The sequence below is a fragment of the Cheilinus undulatus genome, linkage group 6, assembly GCF_018320785.1.
Source record: "Cheilinus undulatus linkage group 6, ASM1832078v1, whole genome shotgun sequence".
NCBI lineage: Eukaryota > Metazoa > Chordata > Actinopteri > Labriformes > Labridae > Cheilinus > Cheilinus undulatus.
In genome coordinates this window covers 21514170-21539295 of record NC_054870.1, presented here as the reverse complement: position 1 = coordinate 21539295, position 25126 = coordinate 21514170, and the positions used below count along the sequence as shown (strand labels likewise).

Genomic DNA, 25126 nt, shown 5'->3' with positions numbered 1-25126 from the left:
AATGGAAGGAATATGGCACATGTGTATATCTACCTAGATCGAGTCGTCCTCACAGACAGAGTGACCATGTAAGAAGGAGACTTCTTACGTGGAGCTTCAAAACATTTCAATAAAAACAGTAAAACATCCAAGTGGGTGAACACTTTTTTTAGATACTGTATATGTGGCGCTTATGTTGAGATTATTCAGATTATTGATAGCTACCTCCTTTAGGGCACCCTAATAAGTACTTTGCTAAACAAGAGTCATGAATAACAGTAAAGTAATTTTGATAACTGAAGGTTTGTTCTAGCATTGACACCAAAACGAATGATTAATTGTAAAGAAAGCCATCTTTGAGCTTTTAGCCATTTGTCAGAGTTGATGCAAAAATCTGTAAATCTGAAATAAAAAATGTTATCACATTGGGCAGCATAAATAACTTTGGAATATTAAACATCATAAGCATCTGTGTTCTTTTGGGTCTGGTTTTGGTCATTGCCAACGTCAAATAAATATTAACTGCTCATCTCATGCTTTCTTGCAATTTGGTGCTTTTCCTTGCTGTAGCAAAATGCCTATTTTCCTCCTGTACCTGCCTCATTAGTGAAGCAGAACTGTAGGGTGCAGGCTAATTACATCTGAGGGGCTTTAACATCTCTCTTATAATTGACTCGGAATCATCCAAGAAGAGGCACAAACTGGATGTACAATAATCTTTTAATTCTTCAGGAGGCATCTCATGAGAACAGTATTTACAGTACAGGGCTGGTAATGGGACTATTTGGTTTCCCTGCTGAGGCGTCATAATAGCATGAATCTTGATGTAGAACCAGGGCCAACACAAGAATTATCAACAGGGGTTGAACGTTAGCTAAAGTAAACTGATTTTTAGTGGAAGGACAATCTTGACTAGAATAACAGTGCAACCTGAAGCCTTTTTATTTTGGTATGAGAGCAGGTGAAGCTCTGAACAGATTCAGTTTCCTATAACAGAATCATTCCTGTTCATTTAATTTTTTTGTTCTTTTTTTTACCTCAGTTTGCAACAGCTCCTTCAAGCATTCGTCAACAATGCTGATTATCTTACAGTACAATCTTAACAAGTATAGTGCTTTGATCTTAAAGCCCGTACAATATCTCACTTTAAAAACCATAATCAGTATTTTTCTTGTGATTAGGTAGAGAAGCCCAATTTATCAAAAACAATTTCAGTTCAACAAAAGCCAGAAAGTTTTTCAAGCAACAAAATGCAGAACAAAAGCAGCCAAATTCTTTAAGGAAATATTGAAGAGCAACATTCATGTGGAGTTGGCCCTGGTGAACTCTGATTGGCCCTTTTGTAGAAATTTGAACACCTGATGAAGAAATGATGTGTAGGGATGTAAGAGGGGTGATACAGAAAACAGAGAGGGCAGTGATGAGATGATATTATCAGGCTTTATTACTGGAGTCTCTGAAATTAAAATCAAAAACCTGGTCTCTTTGTTGTTTAGCTCCATGCATCCATCAGTCCCTCCCTTTGTCAGAGTCTGTCTTGTGTCCTCCTCACACTCCCTCAGTCTCACGCTCCCTCTCAGTCCTCCAGCGCCAGTGTGTTCAGCTCCTCGTCAAGCTCCTCCAGATCTTCGCCCGTGAACAGGTTCTCATCCACCGGTACCTCCTCTTCCTCCTCGTCCTCCTCTGCATCCTCCCCTCCTCCATCTTCCCCGCCTCCCTCTGCTCCCGAAAGACCATTGGCCTCAGCACCTCCACAGGCTCCGTTTAGCTGCTCCTCTGAAGATGAGCAGAGGACAAGAGAGAATATGAACGTTATGTTTAAAAACCGTTGACAACTAGTTAGGAATCATCCTGATTTGCTCTCTTACCATTGTCTGTTTCCTTTCTTTGAGTCTTACTCCTTGATGTGAAACGGTCAGTTGATGCTACGGTAATGCCTGTGTTGTCGACCTCTTGTGGAACAAAACGGGATAAGTCTATGTCCTGGACCTCTGCAATATTAATCTGGAATGAAAATGTAAACAAAATTGAAATGGAATGGTTTAGTTTAACTACATGTAGTGCCTCTCAGGAAAAACATACGGTTCATTGCTAAACTAAAAACGCACAGATTTGAAGCCTGGATCTATTAAGCATCACACATACAACAGGAGCTGTTTATTTAATACAAATTTTATATGTGTAGGCAGACAACTGCTATAAAGCAAAAATTGGAGCATCTATCAATAAAGAAAAAATGTCTTAACATCTTTAAAGCTGAAATGTTGTCTGTTGATATACAGTGTACCAGAAGATGTTGCTGTCATTCTTTTGAGATGTAGACATGTATTGATGTATTGTTTTAAACAGCCATATGAAAAATCGTTTCTAATCAGAATTCCCCCCCCACCAAGAAAATAAGAGATTCGATTTTTGGGCCATATCACACAGCCCTGAATATGAATATTTTCTTGATTCTAATAAACTGATTCATTTCCACACAACTGGAAAACATTTATCTGTACTGTTTACTGACAAGATTATATTTTGGAGACTATATGGGACCATGCTGAAATTAAAAACTATTTCAGAATGTACGTATGATCCAGATAAACCCGCCTGACAACACTGACCTCACAACATAACTTAAGTAACACATTTAGACTAGCAAACAGTGAAAGACTAAGCACTGACATAGCAACACTATTAGACTGCAGATATTGTATTAGCTATACAAACTGTATCAGCCTCTGAGTGCAGTTATTGGGCTGGGACATCACAGAGAGCACAGAACAATATGGAGTTACACAAAGCCAAATTAAATAACCACTGACTGCGGGAGGCAGTGAGTCTGCTCAGTAGGAAGAGACTCAAATTCTGTGGCATGTGTCATGAACACAATTGGTAAAGTTTTCATAGCTACCTGTTCCTCATCATCATCTTCCTCATCACTGTTGGCGTATTTAGTGTCAGTGGCTTCGGCATCGTCATCGTCGACCAACTCTGGACGGAACTCAAACACCTCACGGCCGCTCACCTGCAAATACATGTGATTTTAATTACATTTTGCATTGTTGTGTTCACCCATAAATATGTAGAGCGACTAGCAAACATCCATCCATTTATCATTATGAGCTTCTCAGAATAAGATCCCGATACCTTTCACTCCCCTTGAGTAGCAACTTCCCACCCAAGACTATCTAGAAACCTTAACCCCTACACTCATCTAGTTGAAGCCAGACTTACCACTAACGACTTCCCAGCCTTAAAGTCGGCCTTCTTCTTCTCCATCTCCTCTCTTGCTCTGTCCACCTGTTAACAAAAGAACATGTTTTCAAGAAAATAAGAGAATCCACAAAAATATCCAACTCTTTGTTTCAATCAGACAACAGAAGAAATCAGGGACATACAGAGATGTTTTTAAAAAAAATCATGTTCCTAATCTGCTAAACTGGTGATAATGAAGTATATTCCAACCTTCTCCTGCCTTTTCCTCTTCTTCCAAGCCAGGAAAGTCTCCAACGTGATTCGGGTCACATCAGGTCCCAGAGCTGCACGCTGCAGGGACACAAACAGAGACAGTCATCGGGATGTGGAGAGAAAAGGGTTTTCAGTGTAACAGCAGGTAGAGTGATCCTAAAGACAGCATTCAAGCAACAGACCTGGGTGGTAGTCTTGCAGCATGGCACTATCGTATTGCTGCCCCAGCTTTGTTTTATTTCAGTGTGGTTTGAAAAGGTGTTGAATTTAAATTACTATTTTTATTACATCTACTTAGACTGGTACTTTATAATTTCTACTTATTAAAAGTTGTAAAGTGTCGACATAATGACGGCAAAGCTTCATTGTGGTATCACAGAAATTCACAGTGAAAACACTTAATAATTGCTCGTACTATTGTCAGCGGTTTCACCATCCCATCTGATTTGAACACCATCATTTCTACCATGAAGTACAGTGCTTAACAAATTGATTAGACCACCACCCAAAGTAAGGTTTATGCCACAGCTGCCCTAAATTAACAGCATTGGTAATTACCAAAAACATTTTTTTATGTTTCTGCAATGGTTAATACACCAATATATAGAAGCTCATAAACTAAAATATAATTATTATTGTTTTCCATGAACTTTCAAATTTATCGATTTACAAAAAAACTGAAAAAATAGTAAAGCACATTATTATTTCTTGATTATCATGTCAAATTATAGTTATTTACTTGCATTCCTGAACAGAAAAATTAGTTTTAGCGGTTGAATGTTATGCTTGATTAATTTCTGACTTCTCAGAGAAGCCCAGTGAGCCGGCTCAAATTTGGGTATAAAAAGGTGAATTCAGTTTGAAATTTTCTCATTCCTGATTAAAATGATAAAACATGGAGAGCTCACTGAAAATGAAAGAGTCTGCATTAAAGCGCTTCATGATGCTGGATGGTCTCTGAGACAAATATGACAGGTGGTCTAATAAATCTGTTAAGCACTGTAGATGTGAATAGCAGTAATGAATTAGTGTTTGAACTGTGAGATCTGGATCTGTTTTTGTAAATACCTTTTCACAGTTTAAGTTAAAACTATTCTACGCTAAGATGGCAGCAACCATGCTTGTTTAAACACAGGAGACAAGTGCAAAGTCCCAACTGTTCTTCCTCTAAGCCTCCTATTCTGCTCTTATCCACCCCACAATAAAAATGTATCACAGTTAAACTGAATTAAATGAAATGGATCCACTCTTCTTTACCTCATTTTCTATCAGCTCCTCCAACGAAATTTCCTCTTCTTTCTCCTCCTTTTTCTTGTCTTTTTTCAATACGAAACCAGGTGGAAGGGCATGTCGGTACATACAACTATCGCCACCTCCTGGACACACCCAGAACCAGCCGTACTTATTATTCTCTATGGCGTCCAAGAAGTACTTACACACCTGCAGAAAACACAAAAGAGTAGATCAGTTATACACAGAGAAGACAGGGAAACTTAGTGACATGAAGTAGGAGGGGTGTGACGAGATCTTGCAAGATTGAAATATCTCGAGATTTCTTGTTTAAGTGAAGCTGTCTCGCGAGATTAGTATGCAAGATAGGCAGAGCACCAGGTGCCATGACTGAAAAATCATACCAAACAGAAAATTAAAAAGCTAATAAAGATGCTCCTGACACTTCAAAATTATTGGTGTTTCAGCTTGTGAAATAATAGAGCTGATCCGTGACCTGTTTAGATCACCACTACGACCCACCCACCCCTCCTCCTCCCCCATATGTGCTACTTGAGGCCACATATGATCCACAAATGAATAATAACTTCATCATAACAATGTGCACATTCTCCATGAGGGGAGTGCAGTGTTTATTAAATTCATATGGTGCAGAATTGCTCATAGTGTCACTTTTTGCTACTTTGGAACTTTGATTTAACTACTGCCTCAACATCTTATCTCAGTTTGCATCTGTCACTAATCTATCAGCTGTTGGCTGCACAAAACATCAGTCAGAAACTTCACATATGTAGCACACGGGCCTTTGTATAGCCTACTGTGGCAGTAAAAAAAAAAAAAAAAAAAAAAAACTCAGTTTGAGTGCTGTCGAGTGCATTGTTTGCTAGAAAAACCTATAGTCCTTAATAAACACCCTGCTTGTTGTCAATCACAGGCAAAGCAGACAGACATGTACACACAAACGCACTATTCTATTTTTATTATAACTGTAGCAATGAGTGCATCGTATAGTAAAACAAAGATGTGACACACTATTAAGATGTATGGAGATATGATTTGAAGTGCTGTTAAATTGCACAGTTTGAGACGTTTTAGACAAGACCTAACTGTATGTAAGCAGGGATCTTCAGTACGAGAGCATTTGATTCATCATTTCTGAAAAGACCTTCATAGCTTTGCATTTGTAACTTTTAGTTGTATGAAAGACAAATTTTCCACTTGTGTATTTTGTTACCAAAATTAAAAATTGTGCAAATTCTCATCTCATTTTGTCTTGTGGGCAACATGTCTCATCACACCCCTATCTGGTAGTCTATGCATTATACCAGTTCAATTTTAGGTGTTACTGTCAAATCAGTCCATTTGTATGTACATCAAAATGCCATGCTATGAGATCGTACATGACATCAATGTTAAGTTCATTGGACTTTCATTTAGTTTTGAATTCCCACAAAAACAGGAGTCGTAGATGTATATCATTTTTGATCAAATGTAATACTTCCAACTCTGCCCTATTCTGCCCTCTTCATTTGATTCTCTTAACTCAGTTGACATTCAAGACTAAAACATTTATCTCTAAACTGGACAGTTTTGTCTCTCATAACTTTACTTTAAAAATGGTTAAAGACAATCCACCATCTAATCCATTACAATTTTGACATTTCATTACTGCTTTATGTGACTCTTTTTCTCTGTGTGTATTTTTTGTGCACACTTACAATTTGTGTTTTGGCTTTCTTCTTTTCAGCCTCTCCGTGTTTTTTGTTGACCACCTCTTCCAGCTTCTTCTCATCCCAGTTCTCCATGGTGTCTGAAAGGAAAAACAACAGCATGATGCTCATCTGGACAAGTGGAAACAACGTGTGTTAATAAAAGTTGAGCTTCAGTTTTTTTTTTTAAATAATTACAAAAGCGGAACCATCACTTTAGATGACAAAAACGATTATAAGACTATGATTATAAAACATCGCTCAGTATTATGGTGAACTGTAAAACATACAGACCTTTCTCCAGGTCTTCATCTCTTTCATCCACATAGACACTCCTCTTCTCACACTTCCTCTCCATAGACAGATCATGGCTGAACTTGCACTTGTCACCTTTAGTACACTGGCCCTGCTTGAAGAACGCACACAGCACTGACTTTGGGTCAACACCTTCAGAAAGAAGAAGGAAAAACAATCAGTGCACTGCTCACATTTAATTAACTTTTACACACAAGAGTGAGTAGTAGGGGTGTGACGAGACACTTATCTCATGAGACGTGACAAGATTTGGGCCCACGAGACGAGACTTAACACTTTTTTTTTTTAATTAAAAAAAAAAAAAATTACATGGGTGGATAATATGTCCTTTATACAACTAAAAGTCACAATTGCAAAGCATTCGGGTCTACCAAAAATGTTTAAACTGACTCCTGTTGTACTGAATAGGCTACCAATGTTTCCAAACAGTTTGCCTGGTCGAACTCTGACTCAAACTTTACATTTTAATGCTCTTCAAATCAAACCTTTTATTTTAACAGTCTACAAAATCTTAAATTTACTACACTATGCACTCATCACTACAATTACAATAATTATTTTTAACATCACATTCAATTATATATTACATAAGCATTAGGATTATTTTGAAAGTACTTTAAACACTGTTTACAACAGACCTAAATCTAAAGAGCCGCATCAGTAAAATCAAACTATTTCTCATCCTCTTTAAGGAAATCCATATTTTAAACACTCAAAAGAAATCTTTCTGTCAACAACATGTTTGTTTGTTTTTTATAGTAATTTAGAGAAATAGATTATTTTATCGTTTTGCGGTCATTTTTTCTCATATGAGCTTTGACAGTGTTGGACACGATGCACAGATGAGTGTGTGTGTGTTAATATGTGTCTCTGCTCTGCCTGCTCTCAGACAACAATCAAGGCTTGTTTAACTGGAGCAAGAACTTTATTTTTTTCTGAGCTAACAGTAGACTCTATGGCACTCAAATGGAGATTGTTTTGCCAAGTTTACTGCTGCAGTATACAACAGCCCGTTGCGCTACATGTTGGGCTTCTGATGATGATAGCACAGCCAACAGCTGATGGACGTGTGACTAATAGACGGTGAGACAAGGAGACATGACGACGCAGCGACTGAATCAAAGCTACAAAGTCACGAATACCGGTAGTATGAGTGAGTCTGCGTGCATACACAAACTAAATAAACACTGTATTCTCCTCACGGAGACTGCACAGGTTTCCAGCAGCAGCTTTCAATCATTTCATACTGTTATGGTGAACTTATTATGCATAGGTGATCATGTGCGGCCCCAAGTAGTGCACACGGAGGAGGGGGTGGAGGTTGGAACGGTCATCTTAATGGATCACGGATCAGCTCCATTTCTTCATTAGCTCTATCACCAACAGTTTTAAAATGTCCAGGACATCTTTGTGATCTTTTATAACTTCCATTTTGGCATTGTCTTTTGTAAGAAGAGCTGCTGCTCCAAGTGTCTGTGCAATATTGACTTCGCAAGATTGAATTTTTTTCCGCGGCGAGAAATCTGGTGGTGTTTTGATCGCACGAGATCTCATCACACCCCTAGTGACAAGCAAATAAGGTTATTTTTACACAAAAAAGAAATACTGGTAAAATAAAAATGCTTTATTCTTGAGTCACTTTGCCAAACAGTGTATTGGTTACCTTTGCTGACTTTCTGGGCAGCAACTACAGGTTTAAACAGCTCGTTGAGTTCGTCCAACTCCTTCTTTTTATCTGCCTTCTTTGTGGTCTTGTCTGCCTCAGCCTGGGCAGCCTACACATGACACAAACATAGGTTTATAACAGTCAGTGGTTGCTTGTTGAGCTAAACATATATGGGCACGTAAAGCGTAACACACCACAGCTAGCTGACCAAACACTATAGGTGGAGACACAAAAAAAGTGTCCTTTAAACTGTTTTTCACCTCTATACATGTTTAAGTTTGACAACTGAAAGTACAAGTTATTTGCAAGAAGAACAGTGAAAAACACCAAGGTAAAGAAATTTGAATGCTTGATTTGGTAGAGGTATACAAAGACAATAACAGAACGCTGAGGAAGAACACTGTTTGTCTTCGAACCTGTCTGGCACTTTGCTGTCCATATTTCACTTGCTGAGTGACGTTCTTGATGTACTTCTGTTGTTTGGCCCCTTTCTTGTTCTTCAAACCAAATGTCTTGTCCTAGAAAAAAAAAAAAAAAAATCAGTAATCAACTTTGACAGAAAATGCAAAAGATAGAGGCAATCACAGAGAGCTTTATGGGTAATCATGGACACCATTTTTCTTTCTGCTACCCTGAAATACAACTTTCCGAGTATAAATCTTTATTTGTTAACCCAAAATGTGTCCTCTCCTTAATGCATTTAAACAGAAACAGAAACTACCCACAAAGCGCTATCAAAGACTGCTGTCTTAATAAAAGCCTCCCTCTTCTGTGAGAAGCACATCTCATGGTGAGCTAGCAGGATCTTAAAGCATCCCTCACATGTCCTGTTCCTTACATTTGTTTGGCTCTTCTAAACTGCCCAGGCTGCAGTAAACAGAGGATAAGGGTTTCCTCAGTCCCGAATTTAGCATAGATGCAGAATCTGCAATTGCACTATTTGATAGTCCTTCATTCCACCAGTGCCGTAGCGTTTCAAACTCGTGTAAGATAGGGGTGTGATAGTTGAGCTGCGTGCAAAACTTCCCACATTTTTGGACTGTTGTTCTATTTATCAGTCTCTATGTACTGAGCAACAGGAGTGTTTCTCAACTCACAGACTGTCACCTTGTCAAAATGTATGCCTAATTTTCGGTTGTATCAAAACAACAATGGATGGCTATGCTCTATACGTTTATTAATGGCATACTTTCAGCCAATGACAGTGGATAGCTTATGTATTCTCATGTGAGTTGCAGGCAAGCAAACATCCTTTATAAAACCGTGCACTGCACGCATACTAAACAATATCACATCTGGGTTTTATCAGTATCATTGCTTGCTGTGATACAGCACAGATTTTAAAATAATCGGTTGAAATATGACTCTTTGTATTGACACAGATTCACAAATAAACCTTTTTGACAAACGTGGCACATTAAAACGTTGTTGTACTGTACGTGCCATAGTATGAACAAGAGAAGCCGGCTAACGGTGACATGACGTCGAGTTATGTTGACAGGTATATTTGGCAGTGGTTTATGGCCATCACAATCATGATCTCCTTACAGAGTGGGACATCGACAGTAGCTGAGCTCTAAGCTTTCAAAACACACAAATTAGGTTTAACATTACAAACTTATCAGCAGTTTAGCCCGCCACCGTAACAGGCTCAAATCTGGTCCCTCTTGTGTCATGTGTGGCCGATCACAAGCGGGCCTATCCAGGCCTATTGATGCCTGTCATGAATAAAAACAAGCACACGAAATGTTTTGGAACCAAGTAGACGTCGTTTGTGACCTCCTGGTTTTGGCTACAATCTTAAAGAATAAATATCAACCCAACTAAGGCAAGTGTAGATGTTTTACTGCGGCAGCTCGGCCCTGCTAGCATCCTGACCGCGTCACACATTTAACAAGACTAGCTTAATTGTAGTAGCTTACTCGTTTAGGAATTGTTCATACCAAAATACGTTTAGGTGTCTTAACTGCATTACAGTGACTGCTGTACAGAAACATAGCGCTGACAGCAACCATGAGACCGGTGTAACTTTAGCGGTTGCTGCTAACCACTTCTGTTAGCGGCTACAGCTAGTGCGGTACGTTAGCTGCCCAGTTAGTGCTAAACACCGACATGCTAACTTGTGAAAATATTACCTCAATTATCTTTTCCTTTTTCTTCTCTTGAGTTTTTTTATTCCCCGCGGGCGCTGCGGGTTTCTTCGGAGGCATGTCGGCTCAGATACAGCTGCGTATAGTACACGTATAGCCGATTAATGATTATTCTGACTTCGTGATTCGGCTGGGATGTCAGCTCCACATTACCCGGTTGTTGCTAACGGCACAGCACGGCGCGCCTAGGCCACATGTGAGTTGTTGATGTTCAATGACATCATCGCGCAAAGCGGGAGGCTTGATGGGTATTGTAGTCTATAGATACAGAAAAGACGAAACAAGAGTTTAGCCTTTTCGTAAACAGTCGGTTATCGAAGGAAAACATTGAAATTCTTTTTGTTACAACTCAGAAAATGCTCACTTTTTATTTTTAGGTTGTGCAATCTGACTAAAGGGGGTATTTTTTTTAATTATTTCCATTTTGTCCCTTTAATTTCTGGACCACATTTTATTTCGTTTCACACTACAGTATTTAATTTTAAAGCCTGGGTGTTGGGTAGTCTTCTTTGCGACCACTTGCCCAAAGAAACTCAACTACATAGTAAAGCTAGGGCAGTGGGGATTTTAGTATATCTCTAAAAAAAGGTAAATTTAAAGGAGTTTGCAGTTAACATGACACGCCAGATGTATTTGTTTCACACATCCAGGATTCACCAGTTAAAAACGAGGAAACGGGCGTATCCATCTGCTTTGCAAGGTTAGTTTGCAGTAACTTTATATCAAAATGAAAACAGTAATTCAACGAATTAAATTGTCCATATAAAGTCTTCACCCCCTTCAACGTGTTGTACCCTTTTATTTACTTTATATATCAACCATGGGCAATATATTTTGGCTTTCTTAACTAAGAAATAGTTACAAAAAAACTATATAATGTCAAAGAGAAAAAAGTTTTATTCAATGTAATGTGATTTAAATTAAAATACATAATATAAAATAAGTGACTGCATAAGTATTATATCAGTATTTAGTAGAAGCACCGTTGGCTGGAATCACAGCACTGGGTCTGTGTGGATAGGTCTCAATCAGGCTTGCACATTTGGACGTTGCAAGTTTACTCCACTCTTCTTTGCAAACTGCTCAAGTTCTGTCAGGTTGCAAGGATCAGGCCTGAACAGCCCTTTTCAAGCCCAGCCATAAATTCTTTATTGGATTGAGGTCTAGGCTTTGACTTGGCCACTCCAGAACATTCCCCTTGTTGTCTTTAAACCATTTCTGTGTAGCTTTCACTGTTTGCTTCAGGTCATTGTTTTGTTAGAAAATAAATCTTCTCCCAAGTTGTAGCTCTCTTGCAGACTGAGTGAGATTGTCCTCCAGGATTTTCCTATATTTTGCTGCATTAATTTTACCCTCTACCATAGCCTTCCAGGGCCAGCTGCCAAGGAGCATTACCACAGTATGATGCTGTCACCATGGTTCACAGTAGGGATGGTGTGTTTGTGGTGATGTGCTATTTTCGTTGTCTACCAACTATCTTGTCTGGTGGCCGAAAAGCCCTATTTTGGTTTCATCAGACCAAGGAACTTTCTTCCACTTGACCATGGAGTCAGAATAGTCATAGTTGTCTTGATGGCCTCTCTCACTAGTCTCCTTCTTGCACTCAGTTTGTGAGGACAGCCTGTTCTAGGCAGATTTGATAATGGATTTAACTGAACTCCGGGGGCTCTTTAGTGCCATGGATTTTTTTATATCCATCCTCTGCCTTTTACTTTTCAACAACCTTTACTCTGAGTTGCTTGGAGTGTTCTTTTGTCTTCGTGGTGTAATGGTAGCCAGGAATACTGACCTTACTGGACCTTCCAGAAACAGTTGTCATTGTGCTACAATGACTTGAGACAGATTCGCTACACTCATTTGATCCCCATTCCTCTGCTGAATTATGCCAGTCACTTTAAAGAGTGTAAATATTTATGTAATCAGTTATTTTACCTCACATATTTTATTTGACATTTCACTTTGACATTAATTTTTTTGTCAAAAAGCCTAATTATTTTGGCTATGATTAATTTATAAAATCAATAAAAGGGCAAAACATCCAAGGGTATGAATATTTTTGTGAACTGCACCTTGAAAGAATCTTAATTGAGTATATCTTTTGTTAAGAGAACAAATAAGCAAATGAAAAGTTAAAAAAAAAACCTCTATCAATGAAAAATTCCAGAGAATATCATCTTTGGTTCTGTACAATAGCCATCAAACAGACTCCAGCCCTTCAGAAACTTTTGACCAGAGGAAGTTATTTTTGCCAGCAGAATACCTTCCCTGATAGCTTGTAACAGGGATCATCAACTGGAGGCCCGGGGGCCACATCAGGCCCCCCATGGCAAATAGATATTGTGTTTCTGTAATCTGGCATGGTAAGAAAAACATAAATAAAAACTTGTTATTTCTGTCTTGCTTAAAGCTGCATTTTTTTTAAAGGTTCTTTGAGAGTGCAATTTACTGTTCTGAGAATCTACTGAAAAGAACATTCCTGCATGTGTATTTTACCAATCACGACACAGCTTATTAGCATCAAACTCAGTGAAAGACATTAAGATGGCTCCAGAAATATGTAGGTAAAATTTCTCAACCGCCCCTTTGTGGCTGGCTTCAGTATAGGTGATAAGTATATAAGAGGTGATAAGTATATTGCCTCACTGTTAAAAGTTTAAAGTTCCATTCATTTTTTAAAATAATTGATATTCTTGCAAGAATATGTGAATTAGACAAAAAAAAAACAAACAAAAAAAAAACAGATTTTAGTTTAGTTTATTTCAATCTGGCCCCTACTGTCAAGAAAAAGCAGGTCCTTGTGTGAATGGATTTGATGACCCCTGGCTTATGAAATAACATGCACCAACTTCCTAAACGTTTTATTATAAAAAGGAATGTCAACAATATTGTGTAATGCTTCATCTTATCAAAGAGTCACAGCAATCATGATAAAGAAAATTCTAAAGGGGCATCAGGAGAAGTGAAGAAAAATTCATAAATGAATGAGATATTTCCTTTCCATCAATAGCCTTAAATATTGTATTGCTGTTATCCTTTAAAAATGTCAAACACTAAACTCATTGGAATACTGCACAGATAATTCTTGTTTAACTAACAGAAAATATGTTTGACTTCATTATAAACCCTCTTCTTTTTTATAAGGGAAAAGGGAAGATCAGGTGTGGATGGTGTCCTAAAATAACTGATACAGGTCTAAGATGTCAAATCACATTTTAATGACTTTTTTTAAACCTCCATCATCAGCTTTTTAAAGAAATGTTGATGCAAAGAAATGAATCAGACACTCTTTATTCGTATGCTATTGAACAACATAAAAAGGAAATTATACCTGGCAAGGAGCACAGACTTTTCTATAAATTATTAATATGGCCTAAACCCTCTGATATTTGAATCTAACCTTGGAATGGACTGGAATAGGCCTACAGGATGGCAAAATCCTATTTACTTGCACCCCTTGAAAATAGTTTTAAAAAATGTAGCATATGTCTTTGATTTTCTTTCTTTTTTTTTTTTTTTTATTGGTAACCTCATTCAGAGAGGAAAAGGCTTTAGTGTGCATTGCATTTTATTGCAGTTAAAATATTTTGCCACTAGGTGTCATTGTTGTTATACCTGCAGGTAGAGGTGGGATGTAGAAGATGACTAGGAAAGGCACTGACTCCCCCCAATGATCAGATATTGTAAAAGTTCAACATACAATCTTCAAGAGCAAATAACTGAAATCAAATTTAAAGCAAGAAAAAATATGTAGTCCATAAAAGTTGCTGTCTGGCTTCTTTACATAAATTTTGGATTAAATTGAACCCTCTTATATTTCTTAGAAATGTTATGTTGAATTTAGATTGTCTTAAAGTTCCAGTAGGAAGTTCGAGTAGGATTTTGAGTAGGTTATGAAACAAACTTAAATTATTATTAATACCTTTTAATGAGCTAAGAAGGAACATAAGTCCACCCTAAAGAATTGCTGCTCCTGAGCTGTAAATGTTTGGTTTGAAACTGCTATGAGGCGTAACTGTCAGATAAGGCAATTAACAGCCCTTATTTTCTCTACATTATCCACATTGAAGAAAAAAAGTGGAGATTTTTATGCCAATAAAGCAATGTTATGACTTAGTGCACAGGGGTGGAAAAATTGACACAAAACCAAAGTTCCTCTTAGGGGCATACACTGGGTGTATGATATAATGATCACCTAGTGACACCTAGTGGCAAACTCACCTACACATACAAATAGTTGACACAGGTGACTGATAAAACTACCACCCATACAGTATATGTGATTTATATGATTGTACTCTGTGTACACAAAAACTTGATTTGGTTAGATTCTTGCCTTGAGGTAAAGAACTAGCATGGCCAGATAATATATGCCAAGGTAAGCCATGATTTGATGAACCATTAAGGACAAGGTTACACCTACAGTATAAGCAGTAATGAAACCTCAGTGTGGTGCTTAAAGTTGTAGCTGCTAAACATTTTACTGAGTAATTATGAAGAAAAGCTGTGTTTCTACCAGAGGTGGTTTACAAATAATTGTCCTGAGCATAAAACGGCTGTTACTCAGCCACCATCTGGCTTGTAAGTGTAAGACTGTTTTATTAGCATTTTGTCTTGTTTAATAGTTTGATTATATAGAGAGCTGCTCAATTAAGACCCCCTTGGTAAGACTTTCACTGCCTGAGTATTTGATGAAACTTTTACCTATCTAGAAACCTTTGTTATACGTCTCAGAGCTCTCAGTGCTCTAGGGGGAGAAATTAGGAGTGAGCAGAAACAGATAACAAGGTTGTGCTCCTTTGTGTTTTTTAACCACTGCTTGGAAGAAAACCTAAACCAGAAGCGTGAGGTTGTGTCATGGCTGCAGGGCAGGAAAGCCGACCAGCAGTAGATTTACCGCCTCAGCTGCTGATTCAACTTGATTTAATTAGATTTCACTTAAGTTACTAATGTGATTTCATTTGGCACATTTGACATGCAAGGCTTTCATCCACATCCTGTCTCAGTTCATCGACCAGTTCACTACTCAGGCACTTTGTGTGTGTGTGCTGTAATCTATGGCACAGTCACGAGCTGAAATGGGTCACGCACGCCTGCTCTTTTTTGGGCTCTTATTTGCTCCCATATGTTTTAATGAGCCTGGGTTTTTCTGAGAGTAAAGGACAACATTAACTCAGTTTGGGCACCCACATAATGACAGTACTAGTCGTGTGCATTAATGAGTCCCAGAGTGAGACAATGAAATTAGTCTAGTTACTCTGTCCTCTGCTGCAAAAGCATGTTGTTGAGCCCTATGGTAGCATCCGCCCTCTGTGCCTCTGCTATGACTTTATTTCAGCTCATGTGGAGATGTTTTTTTCATAACATGTTTATGATGCATGGCACCCTTCTACCATGCAGCTGAAGAATGAGAGCACATATATATCATAACCTATATTGACACAACTCTTGACTGCATGGCTGAAGGCTAGATTTTAAGACAACAGGGGTGGGTAATATTGCCTGCAGCAAACTTTCTCTCTGTTTCATTCCTTCCCCCTCTCTCTGTGAGGATCTTTGTGTGTATGAAAGCAGTATCATAAATCACTATATCTGCTCCACAACTGTTTTTCCTTATAACAGCCTTCTTCATATTCATATAAACATCGATCTTTTCTGCAGAGGGTCATGAGTGTCATGTGTGCACACAAACTGTGCACACACACATGAATGCACTTAAATCTGCCTGCAGATGGAAAAGAAAACATCTCCCGCCTAATTAGCAAAGCACAACAGTCGATCCTCTTCCCGTGGCACCTGAGAACACTTGACACCACACAACCCTATCGCTGTGCAGTTTTTTCTGAGGCAGTAATCGAAAGCGTCCTGTTTTTTTTCTTTCTCTTCTTTTAGTCTGGCTCTGGCCTCCTCCTGCTTCCAAGGACAAACTGCAGCACCTTGTCCGCACCACTGACTACTGAGTGGGTCATCGGCTGTCAGCTGCTCCCCGTCAAGCAGCTGCAGGACACCAGGGGCGAAGAAAAGGGCAGGAGAGATTGCCTCCAGCCAGGCCCACCCAGGTGACTTTCTGCTACAAAGAAAAAAGATGGAAGCTTCATAATGGATGGAGAAAAGGTGAACGACTGCACAAAGACCAAGACCTCCCCTCATCTCACTGGCATATACTTTCTATAAATAACCCTTGCATATGATGAGCATGTTACACCATTTTGGTGCCTATAACAAATCATCTGCTGTCGGTTTTATGCAGGAAAAGTGTACATGCAAGGGGCAAAAAATGGAGCATACTGGCCATGCAATCTCCACTATCAACATCACAAATTGGCTGTCATCTGACAATGATTTGGTCTTCTGCACTCAAGAAGATGCAACATACCATTTCTTATCTCAAAGTCAAAGCTCACTTCTTTAGATGAAGGTAAGGCTACTAACATTCAGCAGCACATTTGACCTGGCAGTCCTTTATAGATTAAAAGGAAAGTCTGCAGTTCTCCAAGATATATTGATATCTATGTAATGTTTTCAGACAACAGCCAAGTGTTTCTATGAGGACCTCATAAGTCTGTAACGCTGCTTAAAACCAACTTGCTCCTTATAATAGACTGTTAATAATCAACACTCTAGTGACTGTATTACTGAGGTGTCCAACTCAGAAGTGATCTAGCTGAAGTGCTTTGCCTTTGTTTGCATTCAGCATGAACAAGTAATCAGCAGGCAGACCGGAATGCATTCAAAAGTTTCTTTATGAATCCCTCAAAGCAAAAATATGAAGAAAAGTGTGCAGCAGAGAAAATCATACAAACAACAAACCCATGGTGGCCACAAAACTTTGAAGTACAGCTATTATTTTAAGTATGGGTTGTTTTCAATCACATGATCCTGAATGTTCGTTGGAGGTCAGGAAGTGGGGGATAGCCGTTAGGAATGAACGTGAACAGAGGGAAATTATTCCTTTAGAGCTCTAAATGGACCTGTACGCTGCAATTATCATCAGAAACTTTCAACACAGATTGAGTATAATCCCTACACTACACGTTTTGTGCTATTTAGGACTGTGCCAATCCAAACGGGGGGGGGGGGGGGTCAGTGTCAAGACTCTGTTTTAAGTCTGCAAGAGCAGAGTCAAAGAACTCTCTGTATACAGCAAATGCTATGTAAAAGTTTAGGCTACAATCATTTAGCCACCTAACTTTATATCTCTGGCTAAAGAAAACCACAGAGGCAGTATTTCCAGAAACTTATGATGTGATGTCACGCAGTAGAGTATGATCTGTGTCATACAATACTGCTGCTTTCAATATGAGGGCATTGACCCAACTACATACAAAACAGCTGTAAGACTCAAGACACTTGTACCCCTTCACTTTGCTAGCCATGTAACTGGAGGTTTGCAGGACTAAGTAATTTGTGATACTGAGAGCCTCCACACCAGACAAACCCGGTAAACCAGTGGAAGAAACCACTATCATGTAATGTGTAGGGATCATGCCCAAGGTATCTGGAAATGTTATTATGGTACATGCAGGTCCATCTAGTGCTATAGTGCACTCCCTTTGTTTTACTTCTTGCCCACCACATGACTTTGTGTGTCATCAAGAAAGCTATAGCCGAAGTGAAAACATGAGCCCCTTTAACATATGCACTCCTTTATTTTCTCTTATTCCCTGTCTCCTTTGTGGCCTACAAAAAGGGAAAACTAAATACAGGTGCTCTATGAAGCATCAGCACTTTCTGTTTTGCTTCTTCCTGTTGGCACTGGAAGGTAAAACAGCTTTGTCAGTGCATGGGCCATGTGCCAGTGTCATATGCTAGCCTCGCAGGGGAATTACCCCTATTATGTTATATTCATGGATGGAAAGCAACTAACCACATTTACTGAAATTACAGCAATTGAGTAGTTTTTTTTGGGTACTTGCACTTTTTATAGTATATGTATGTTTTGAAATCAGTACTTTTACTTTTACTGAAGTAAGTTTTAACCAGAGTAACTGTACTGTTACTTGGTATGATACTCTTGTAATTTTCCATCTCTGTTGACTAATTAGTAGCACATAAAAGTGTATGCTTTTTCAGCAGTTGTTAAAATTCCTCTTTTATTCTATTTTCCATTTACCCTGACCTGCCTTGTCTTCATTTATGATGATTTCTAACATCTCCCACAAGCCTCGGATAACAGGCGTAAACTTTGTTGTTAAGTTTTTTATTTTACATTCAGATAATGAGCGATAGCAGGAGCAGTAGTGATAGTGACAGCAAGAGAGCATGTTTTTCATCTAAGAAAACGGAGTATCAGCTCCTTTCACTGATAACACAGCTCGTCTGCTGAATGTATTGTACTCGGCTCCCTGGAGGCTTCTGAAAGGTGGAGAGATTGTTGTGTATTCTCCTCTGTCGGTGGATTTCTTCTTCCTCATGTGACGGTTAAAAGTCTGTACAATGAAGAGTCTAGAAGGAGCGCTTTGCTCAATAAATCCTGAGGGACTGACACCAAAACAGGATGTTTAACCTACTACTGGGGTTTCATAGAAATTTCCTCTGCATGTGCTTTCTTTTTTTACCATTTTTTCTACAGGTGTATCTGCACAGGAAATGTCTCATGATATCCTGTTGCTATTTTTAAATGATGTTAAACTGTTCTCAGGAAGATTTTTCTTTAACTAGCTGTCCCATTATTCACTCACTGCAAAACAAAATGTCTAGACTCCTTCTGATTGGGGCTGTTTGTAAAGCTCATTACTGTCAGTCATAAACATTGCCACCAATTTCTTTTGGTGGATTCACCAGCAGCACTGATGACTGACTTTTTCTTATTATTTTTTTATCGCTGTACATTCAGCTGTCAACTCCCTGCAGGTTTAGCAGCTCCTCTTTGTTCATGAAGCATAAAAGTGCTGGTTTGTTTTGTGTTTTTACTTTGGTTCTTTAATTTAATTGCTCTTCAACTGTGCTTTTATTGTGCATTTCTATTTCAATATTTTGTTGTGAACTACATCTGCAGATAATATTCATCTCATGAGGCAATAAAGACTGAACTGAAAGCACACTGAGGAATGGAGGGTCGTATTTTACTGGCAGCAAACTGGAAACAATGGTTAAATCAGTAAGAAAATAACACCCCATTTTCAAATCGATTGTGTAACTGATCATTTTATCATTAGACAGTAGGAAATGTTGAAACTGAGAACATTTCTTTTTGCTTTTTGGAAACGATTTGCTCAAGTAGAGTTTCCATGAGGGCAAAGTTGGGGCAGCAAAAGATTGGAAAAGTTGTGAAGTGCTAAAAATACCTGATGGAACATCTGACAGTGAATAAGATTAAGATTAACTGGCAACAGGTGAGTGAAATGATTAAGTAAAACACGCCCCAGAGCTGAGCTCATCTGAATTAAAGATAGAGGGGACAGAATGAAGGGTCCACTGATCTGTCCAAGACTGTGTTGGAAAATTGTCCAATAGTTTTAGAATGATGCTGTAAACATAAAATTGCAAATTATTGGGGGGGGGGGGTTCTACAGAATTATGGTCATTTAAAGACTCAGGGGCCAAATAACACATTCCTAAAATAATGGGATGGGCCATTGTTTGAAAAAAATGTTGTTTTTTGCCTCAGTCGGCTCTTCATGCTCTTCATGATGCTGGCCACCTCTGACCAACATCCTCAGTTGAACAGATCCTAACGAGCGATCCTAACCCTGTGGTATAATGGCCTATGTCAAGAGTGTGACTTGGGCCATTTTATAAGCTTTTCAAGATGGCAGCCACTTCAAAAAGAAAGAAAGTTATTGCCTTGGTGAAGGACTCATTTCCTATTGGGAAGTGATGAGGTTTACTATGATATAGGCTAGGCTATAAATGTTGAATAATTATTTCTTTTTTAGTCAGCAAAATAGCTCAGTGAAGCTAGTAGTTACACATAATTTGCAAAGAGTGGAGAGGCTCCAGAGTCTGTGGCTGCAATTAATGTTTTTCAGAAGTATCACACATTAGTTACCATAGCAGCGTTAATTTAGTTGACTTAAACTATGACTGATAATGCTCTGATCATTTGTGAATCAACTCCTGGTGTCAGTGTTTGGTGCTGTCCATTTGCATGAGATAAGCAGTCGGTAATGTTCTTAGAATTCACAGCTATTTCTGAAGGAAAACATGAAGGTGCTGCTTGACTGCAGCAATGAAAATGTACAGTAGATTTTTATTTCAAAAGTTCATATAAAAAAATGCAAATTCATGCACATTATGTATTGCAGGTGATGTTTGCTTCATGTGTCCTATAAAGACTATTAACCATAGTTTATTTTTTTTACTCACTATATGTTTTAACATTTTTTAGATCTGTAGTAAGCTTTCCATGACTGATAAACTAGTGAACAATCTCTCTAACTTCCATTACCCATCAAGGTCGTTCAAGTCACCTGTGTGAATCTGCTGCTGATCAGTCAGAGAAGAAGAGACAGTCGAGCATCCCTCCTGTTAATGTAGAAAGAGAGATGTCTGATGTTAAATATAAACCTCTCATGTTTCTTTAAACTGATGAGAATAGACTATGTGTGTCACAACTAGTTCATCACACTGTATTCACTATAAAGTGCACTAGACAGCCAATATGCCAGTTTTATGAACCTTAAATTTTATCCCACAGTGCATTGTGAGAAGTTTAGTGAACAGCCAAGCAGCAGAATCTGCAGCTGAAAAAAGTGTGGATGTAAAAAAAAAAAAGAAAAAGAAAAGAAAAAAGAAAACTGCAGTTCCACAAGTGTCCACTTGACTTAGGTCATTTTGTGAACCATGTGTCAAGTCATGTCAGTTCACGGCACGGCACGTCGCGTCAGGTCACTTCGTGTCACGTCACATCACGTCAGGTCATCACTTCACGTCACGTCACTTCATAACTAATGCAAACTAAACTAAATGGGTTGCCAAAGCCTCAGGAATTTACATTCACTTTGCTGCAGAAGTTATTTTGTATGTGATGTGTTTGTCTGCCGATTAACCGTGCCGTTTAATGATGATTACACAGCAAATTATGGTATTGGAATTTACAAACCATTACAACTGGGCTGAGATGTTAATTAAAGCTTAAAAACTACAGTTTACCATACTTTTACTTCTTCTGATCTCAAACCAAAATGCAAGTAAATGGTAGTATTTTAAATGTATGATTAATCATGATTAATCACAGTGTATTTATGTGATTAACTTGATTAATTTTTAAAATCAATTGACAGCAAGAGTTTTTAACAAGGGCATTAATTTATCCATTTTTGCAAGCCTTCTTAAGACCTGCCTCAGCCCACCTCTTTGTCTTGTTTCGAGATTGATCTTATGTTAGTTTGAGAAATCGCTTTCAGAATGGTGGCTGCCATGAACTGAGCTTAGAACACCCTTTCAGTATCCGAACATGCCACCCTCCACCTCACTCAATGTGGAGCCCAAGTCCATTTTGAATAAGAATGAATTATAAACTTGAAGAAAAAATGATATCATCTTTGATGAAAACATGAAAATAGAAACATTTCTCTAACAATCTTAGATTACAGGTATATGTTTAGTTCTTTAAAATAAATGAGTATTCTTCCTTTTAATGATTCATTTGTTATCACAATAGTTACATTTAGAATACCCAACAATATGCAACAATGTGCCCCTTTGGCATTAACAAAACCAGTGTGGCCCTCTTGTAACCAAAGTTGTCCATCCCAGGTTCATGGTCAGAAATCTTTTCATTTTTAATTGTGTTGATGAGTGCACTATAAAGTCAGCTACAGACAGCTCACTAGGTAACCAGGAGTAGGGAATGACACTACGTAACACTGGAAAAAGTCAAAATTTGATATATTTCCTTTGGGCTATTTTCAATGAACTTTGGGGTTTTCATGCTTTGAAAAAAAACTTCTTTTTATCTACATCACACCTTTATTGAATTTTCGGCTTAAAGAAACACACATTTCCATAGCTATACTTCCAATGATTCCATGTTAAAACTCCAGAAAATCCTCACAATGTATTTTGAATTAACATTACTCTCTGAAGTTTGCACCTTTTCTGATGTCTAATGACAACTTAGAGTTAGTGTAAATAGATGGCAGAAATCTCATCCACGTCCTTCTTTCAAAGTAGAGCTTGCGTGGTGCTCATTAAAATTATGGCTGACCTCCATTTGGCTTTGCTGAAGAGCTGCTTTTAACTTAGCAGCAAGATGGTGGAAACATTGAACAGGGCTGCAGGTATACAGGATCTCTGTCAGCTGATATTCAAACAACAGTAGGTGATCAACATGCTGAGGTTAACTTTAGTTTAAGTGGTTGGCACGGTGCAGTTTTCACCCAGGTTCAGTGATGAATATCCATGTGTCATGAATGGTTGTTACTTTGTGTTCTTTTCAAAGATATTGGCTTGTGGGATACATTTTTGTCAAATCTGCAAACAGGGAGTTGGCACAGGCTGCGTTTTTACTTTTCTGTACTTAATAAAAATTCAGTCTTGCTACTGATTTGACGAGGACTCCCTAAAAAGAGATTTCTGAATCTCAAGAGTAGGTTTAATGAAAAATAACTGATTTAATACAGCAGAAATATGTCTATGTGGTCTAAGCTGAAATAATCTTTCTGTTTCATTAGTTTCTGTGCATTCCAAGCGGCTGTATATGTTGTTTTAAATATGCAGCCAGCTCTTAAAGCTCCAGAGCAGTTTTAGACCACTAATACATGAGTGTGTGGTTACATGTTTGTTCAGCAGATGTTTCAAGGGTCTAGAAAAACATATAAACCCAAGCTGTTCAACCATAACATACAAGTTCAATATTGCTTAGCAAAAAGAGGCAATATGTGAAATACATTCCCAGTGTTGTGTGCTAAAAAGGATTTAGACTGTTCTTGTCAAAAACAAACCACTGTCAACACCAAATCATGACCGGTATTTGCCAGCAATGGACAAAATGGAAACTTCCTCAAAAGAGAAGTAGGATCTACTCTGACTTAAACAGGTTATATAAAGAAAATCTGATGCTAAATGTAATACTTTTTAAGACGTTTTCCAAGAGCCTTTAAATACATTTCAAGACCCTATCACATCTTAAATCTCTAATTCATTATATTAGCAGCACAGTTAGGTATTTTTGTGCTTAAAGTAAGACAAAAGTTTTACTGCAACTACTTCACAAAAAATGTGCATGTACTCATCATTTCAATGTATACATCGTGTAATTATATAGTTCACTTGCTGGTTTGATGTGCTCAGTGGGACATTATATTAATGCGCAGAAAAATGTCAGATCACGGAGAGTTAAAAAAACTTATGTGTGATTAAATCTTAAAACTAATACAATCAGGAAAACTACAAAAGAAATAGAAAAGAAAAAAAAGAAATACAAGCACATAAGCCCTTATAGTCTGGCTTTTTGATGTTTCTCAAAAGACTTTATTTTGGCTGAATTGGTTTAGCAACTTTTACTTTTAAGACCCTGCAGACCAGCTTTAAAAGAAAATTCTTGCTTTGCAGTATTTGTGCAAGTTTAGGTGCAAAGTCATTTTTCATCAACAGATGCTATTTAACCTTACTTTCTTGTATGCATCCCACTGCATCATGAGTGTGAGTACAGTTGCCCATACTTGACCCATGTTACTAGGACACCACTGGAGGGTGCACCAGACAGCTTGGCCGAATACAACTATCTGCTGTATGGGATGTAAACTACAAACATGGCAACACTCAGTGTGGTTATTATAATGTTAACTCTGAGATTAGAACTCATTTTACAATAACATCAATTATCAATAGTAACATCAGATCAACACAGTGTATCTGCTACTGTGACAGACTCATTCCTCCCTTGCCTCTCCACTGACTCTACCCTGTCATGAGTACACTAAATGCGTCTTGCATTTTGGTTCCATTAGTTTTTTAGGATGTGCACAGACCATACATCAAATGGGCACAGGGTGGCAGCCGTGATATATATGCTTAGTTAAATTGATATTTTGAAGTTGGGTTGTAGAAGATTCTTGGCAATAATAATGACATTAGCCTCCAGAGATTTCAGTGTGTGTTACTCCCTTTAGAAGAGCGCGAAGGGAGCTAGGTTACACAGCTCTACAGATGGGTGCAGCTGTGCCACTTAATTTAGTGAGTTTTACAGTAAAATTAGGGCTGGGAAATATGGCCTGTTGCAATTAACCAATTGCAGAAGCTGTGATATTTCTTTAACTTGTAATGTGCCAAAATAGCAGGTTAATAAATTCATTTTTGCAGGAGCAGAGCTTTTATGCACATTATGCAAACATCTGTTCTGTTGTTATAGAAAGATCAGATTTACTGTACAGCTACTTAGTAGCTGCTCAATACTTAAAGTAAAATAAAAACTTTTATTTTTACTTGAGTAGATTTATAGATCAGTACTTCGACTTTTACTCAAGTCAGTATAACCAAAGTAACTGTTCTTTTACAAGGGTACAATAGTCATGTACTTTTTCCACTTTTGCAAAAAATGTAAAATGAGTTTAATTTCACTTATTGGATTTCCACTTTTATCCACCTCTATTTGATACTATACATGTCAAATGAAATATGCTTTGGGCTCTGATTAGGCTCTGCAGGCCCTTTCCTGATTAAAAATGAAGACTTTT

General features: G+C 38.1%; 1 protein-coding gene across 1 annotated transcript; it reads right to left on the bottom strand.

Moving 5' to 3' along the window:
- Positions 1–1400: 1400 nt before the first annotated feature.
- On the bottom strand, positions 1401–10704 carry zc3h15 (zinc finger CCCH-type containing 15). The gene is made up of 11 exons (XM_041790280.1): positions 10494–10704; positions 8775–8876; positions 8356–8467; positions 6672–6824; positions 6387–6478; positions 4696–4878; positions 3436–3516; positions 3205–3270; positions 2882–2995; positions 1848–1983; positions 1401–1755 (listed from the first exon to the last, which is right to left on the bottom strand). Exons 1-11 carry the CDS (start codon positions 10566–10568, stop codon positions 1556–1558), a joined length of 1314 nt encoding a protein of 437 aa, XP_041646214.1. The 5' UTR covers positions 10569–10704; the 3' UTR covers positions 1401–1555.
- Positions 10705–25126: the final 14422 nt, after the last annotated feature.

Bases quoted from the DNA above. Each gene is read 5' to 3' on its own strand.
- zc3h15 (XM_041790280.1), bottom strand. From the start codon at position 10,568: ATGCCTCCGAAGAAACCCGCAGCGCCCGCGGGGAATAAAAAAACTCAA. The intron at 6,479-6,671 runs GTCTGTATGTTT...TTTTCCTTTCAG, and splicing joins AGATGAAGACCTGGAGAAAG to ACACCATGGAGAACTGGGAT. The intron at 2,996-3,204 runs GTAAGTCTGGCT...ATGTATTTGCAG, and splicing joins AGGCTGGGAAGTCGTTAGTG to GTGAGCGGCCGTGAGGTGTT.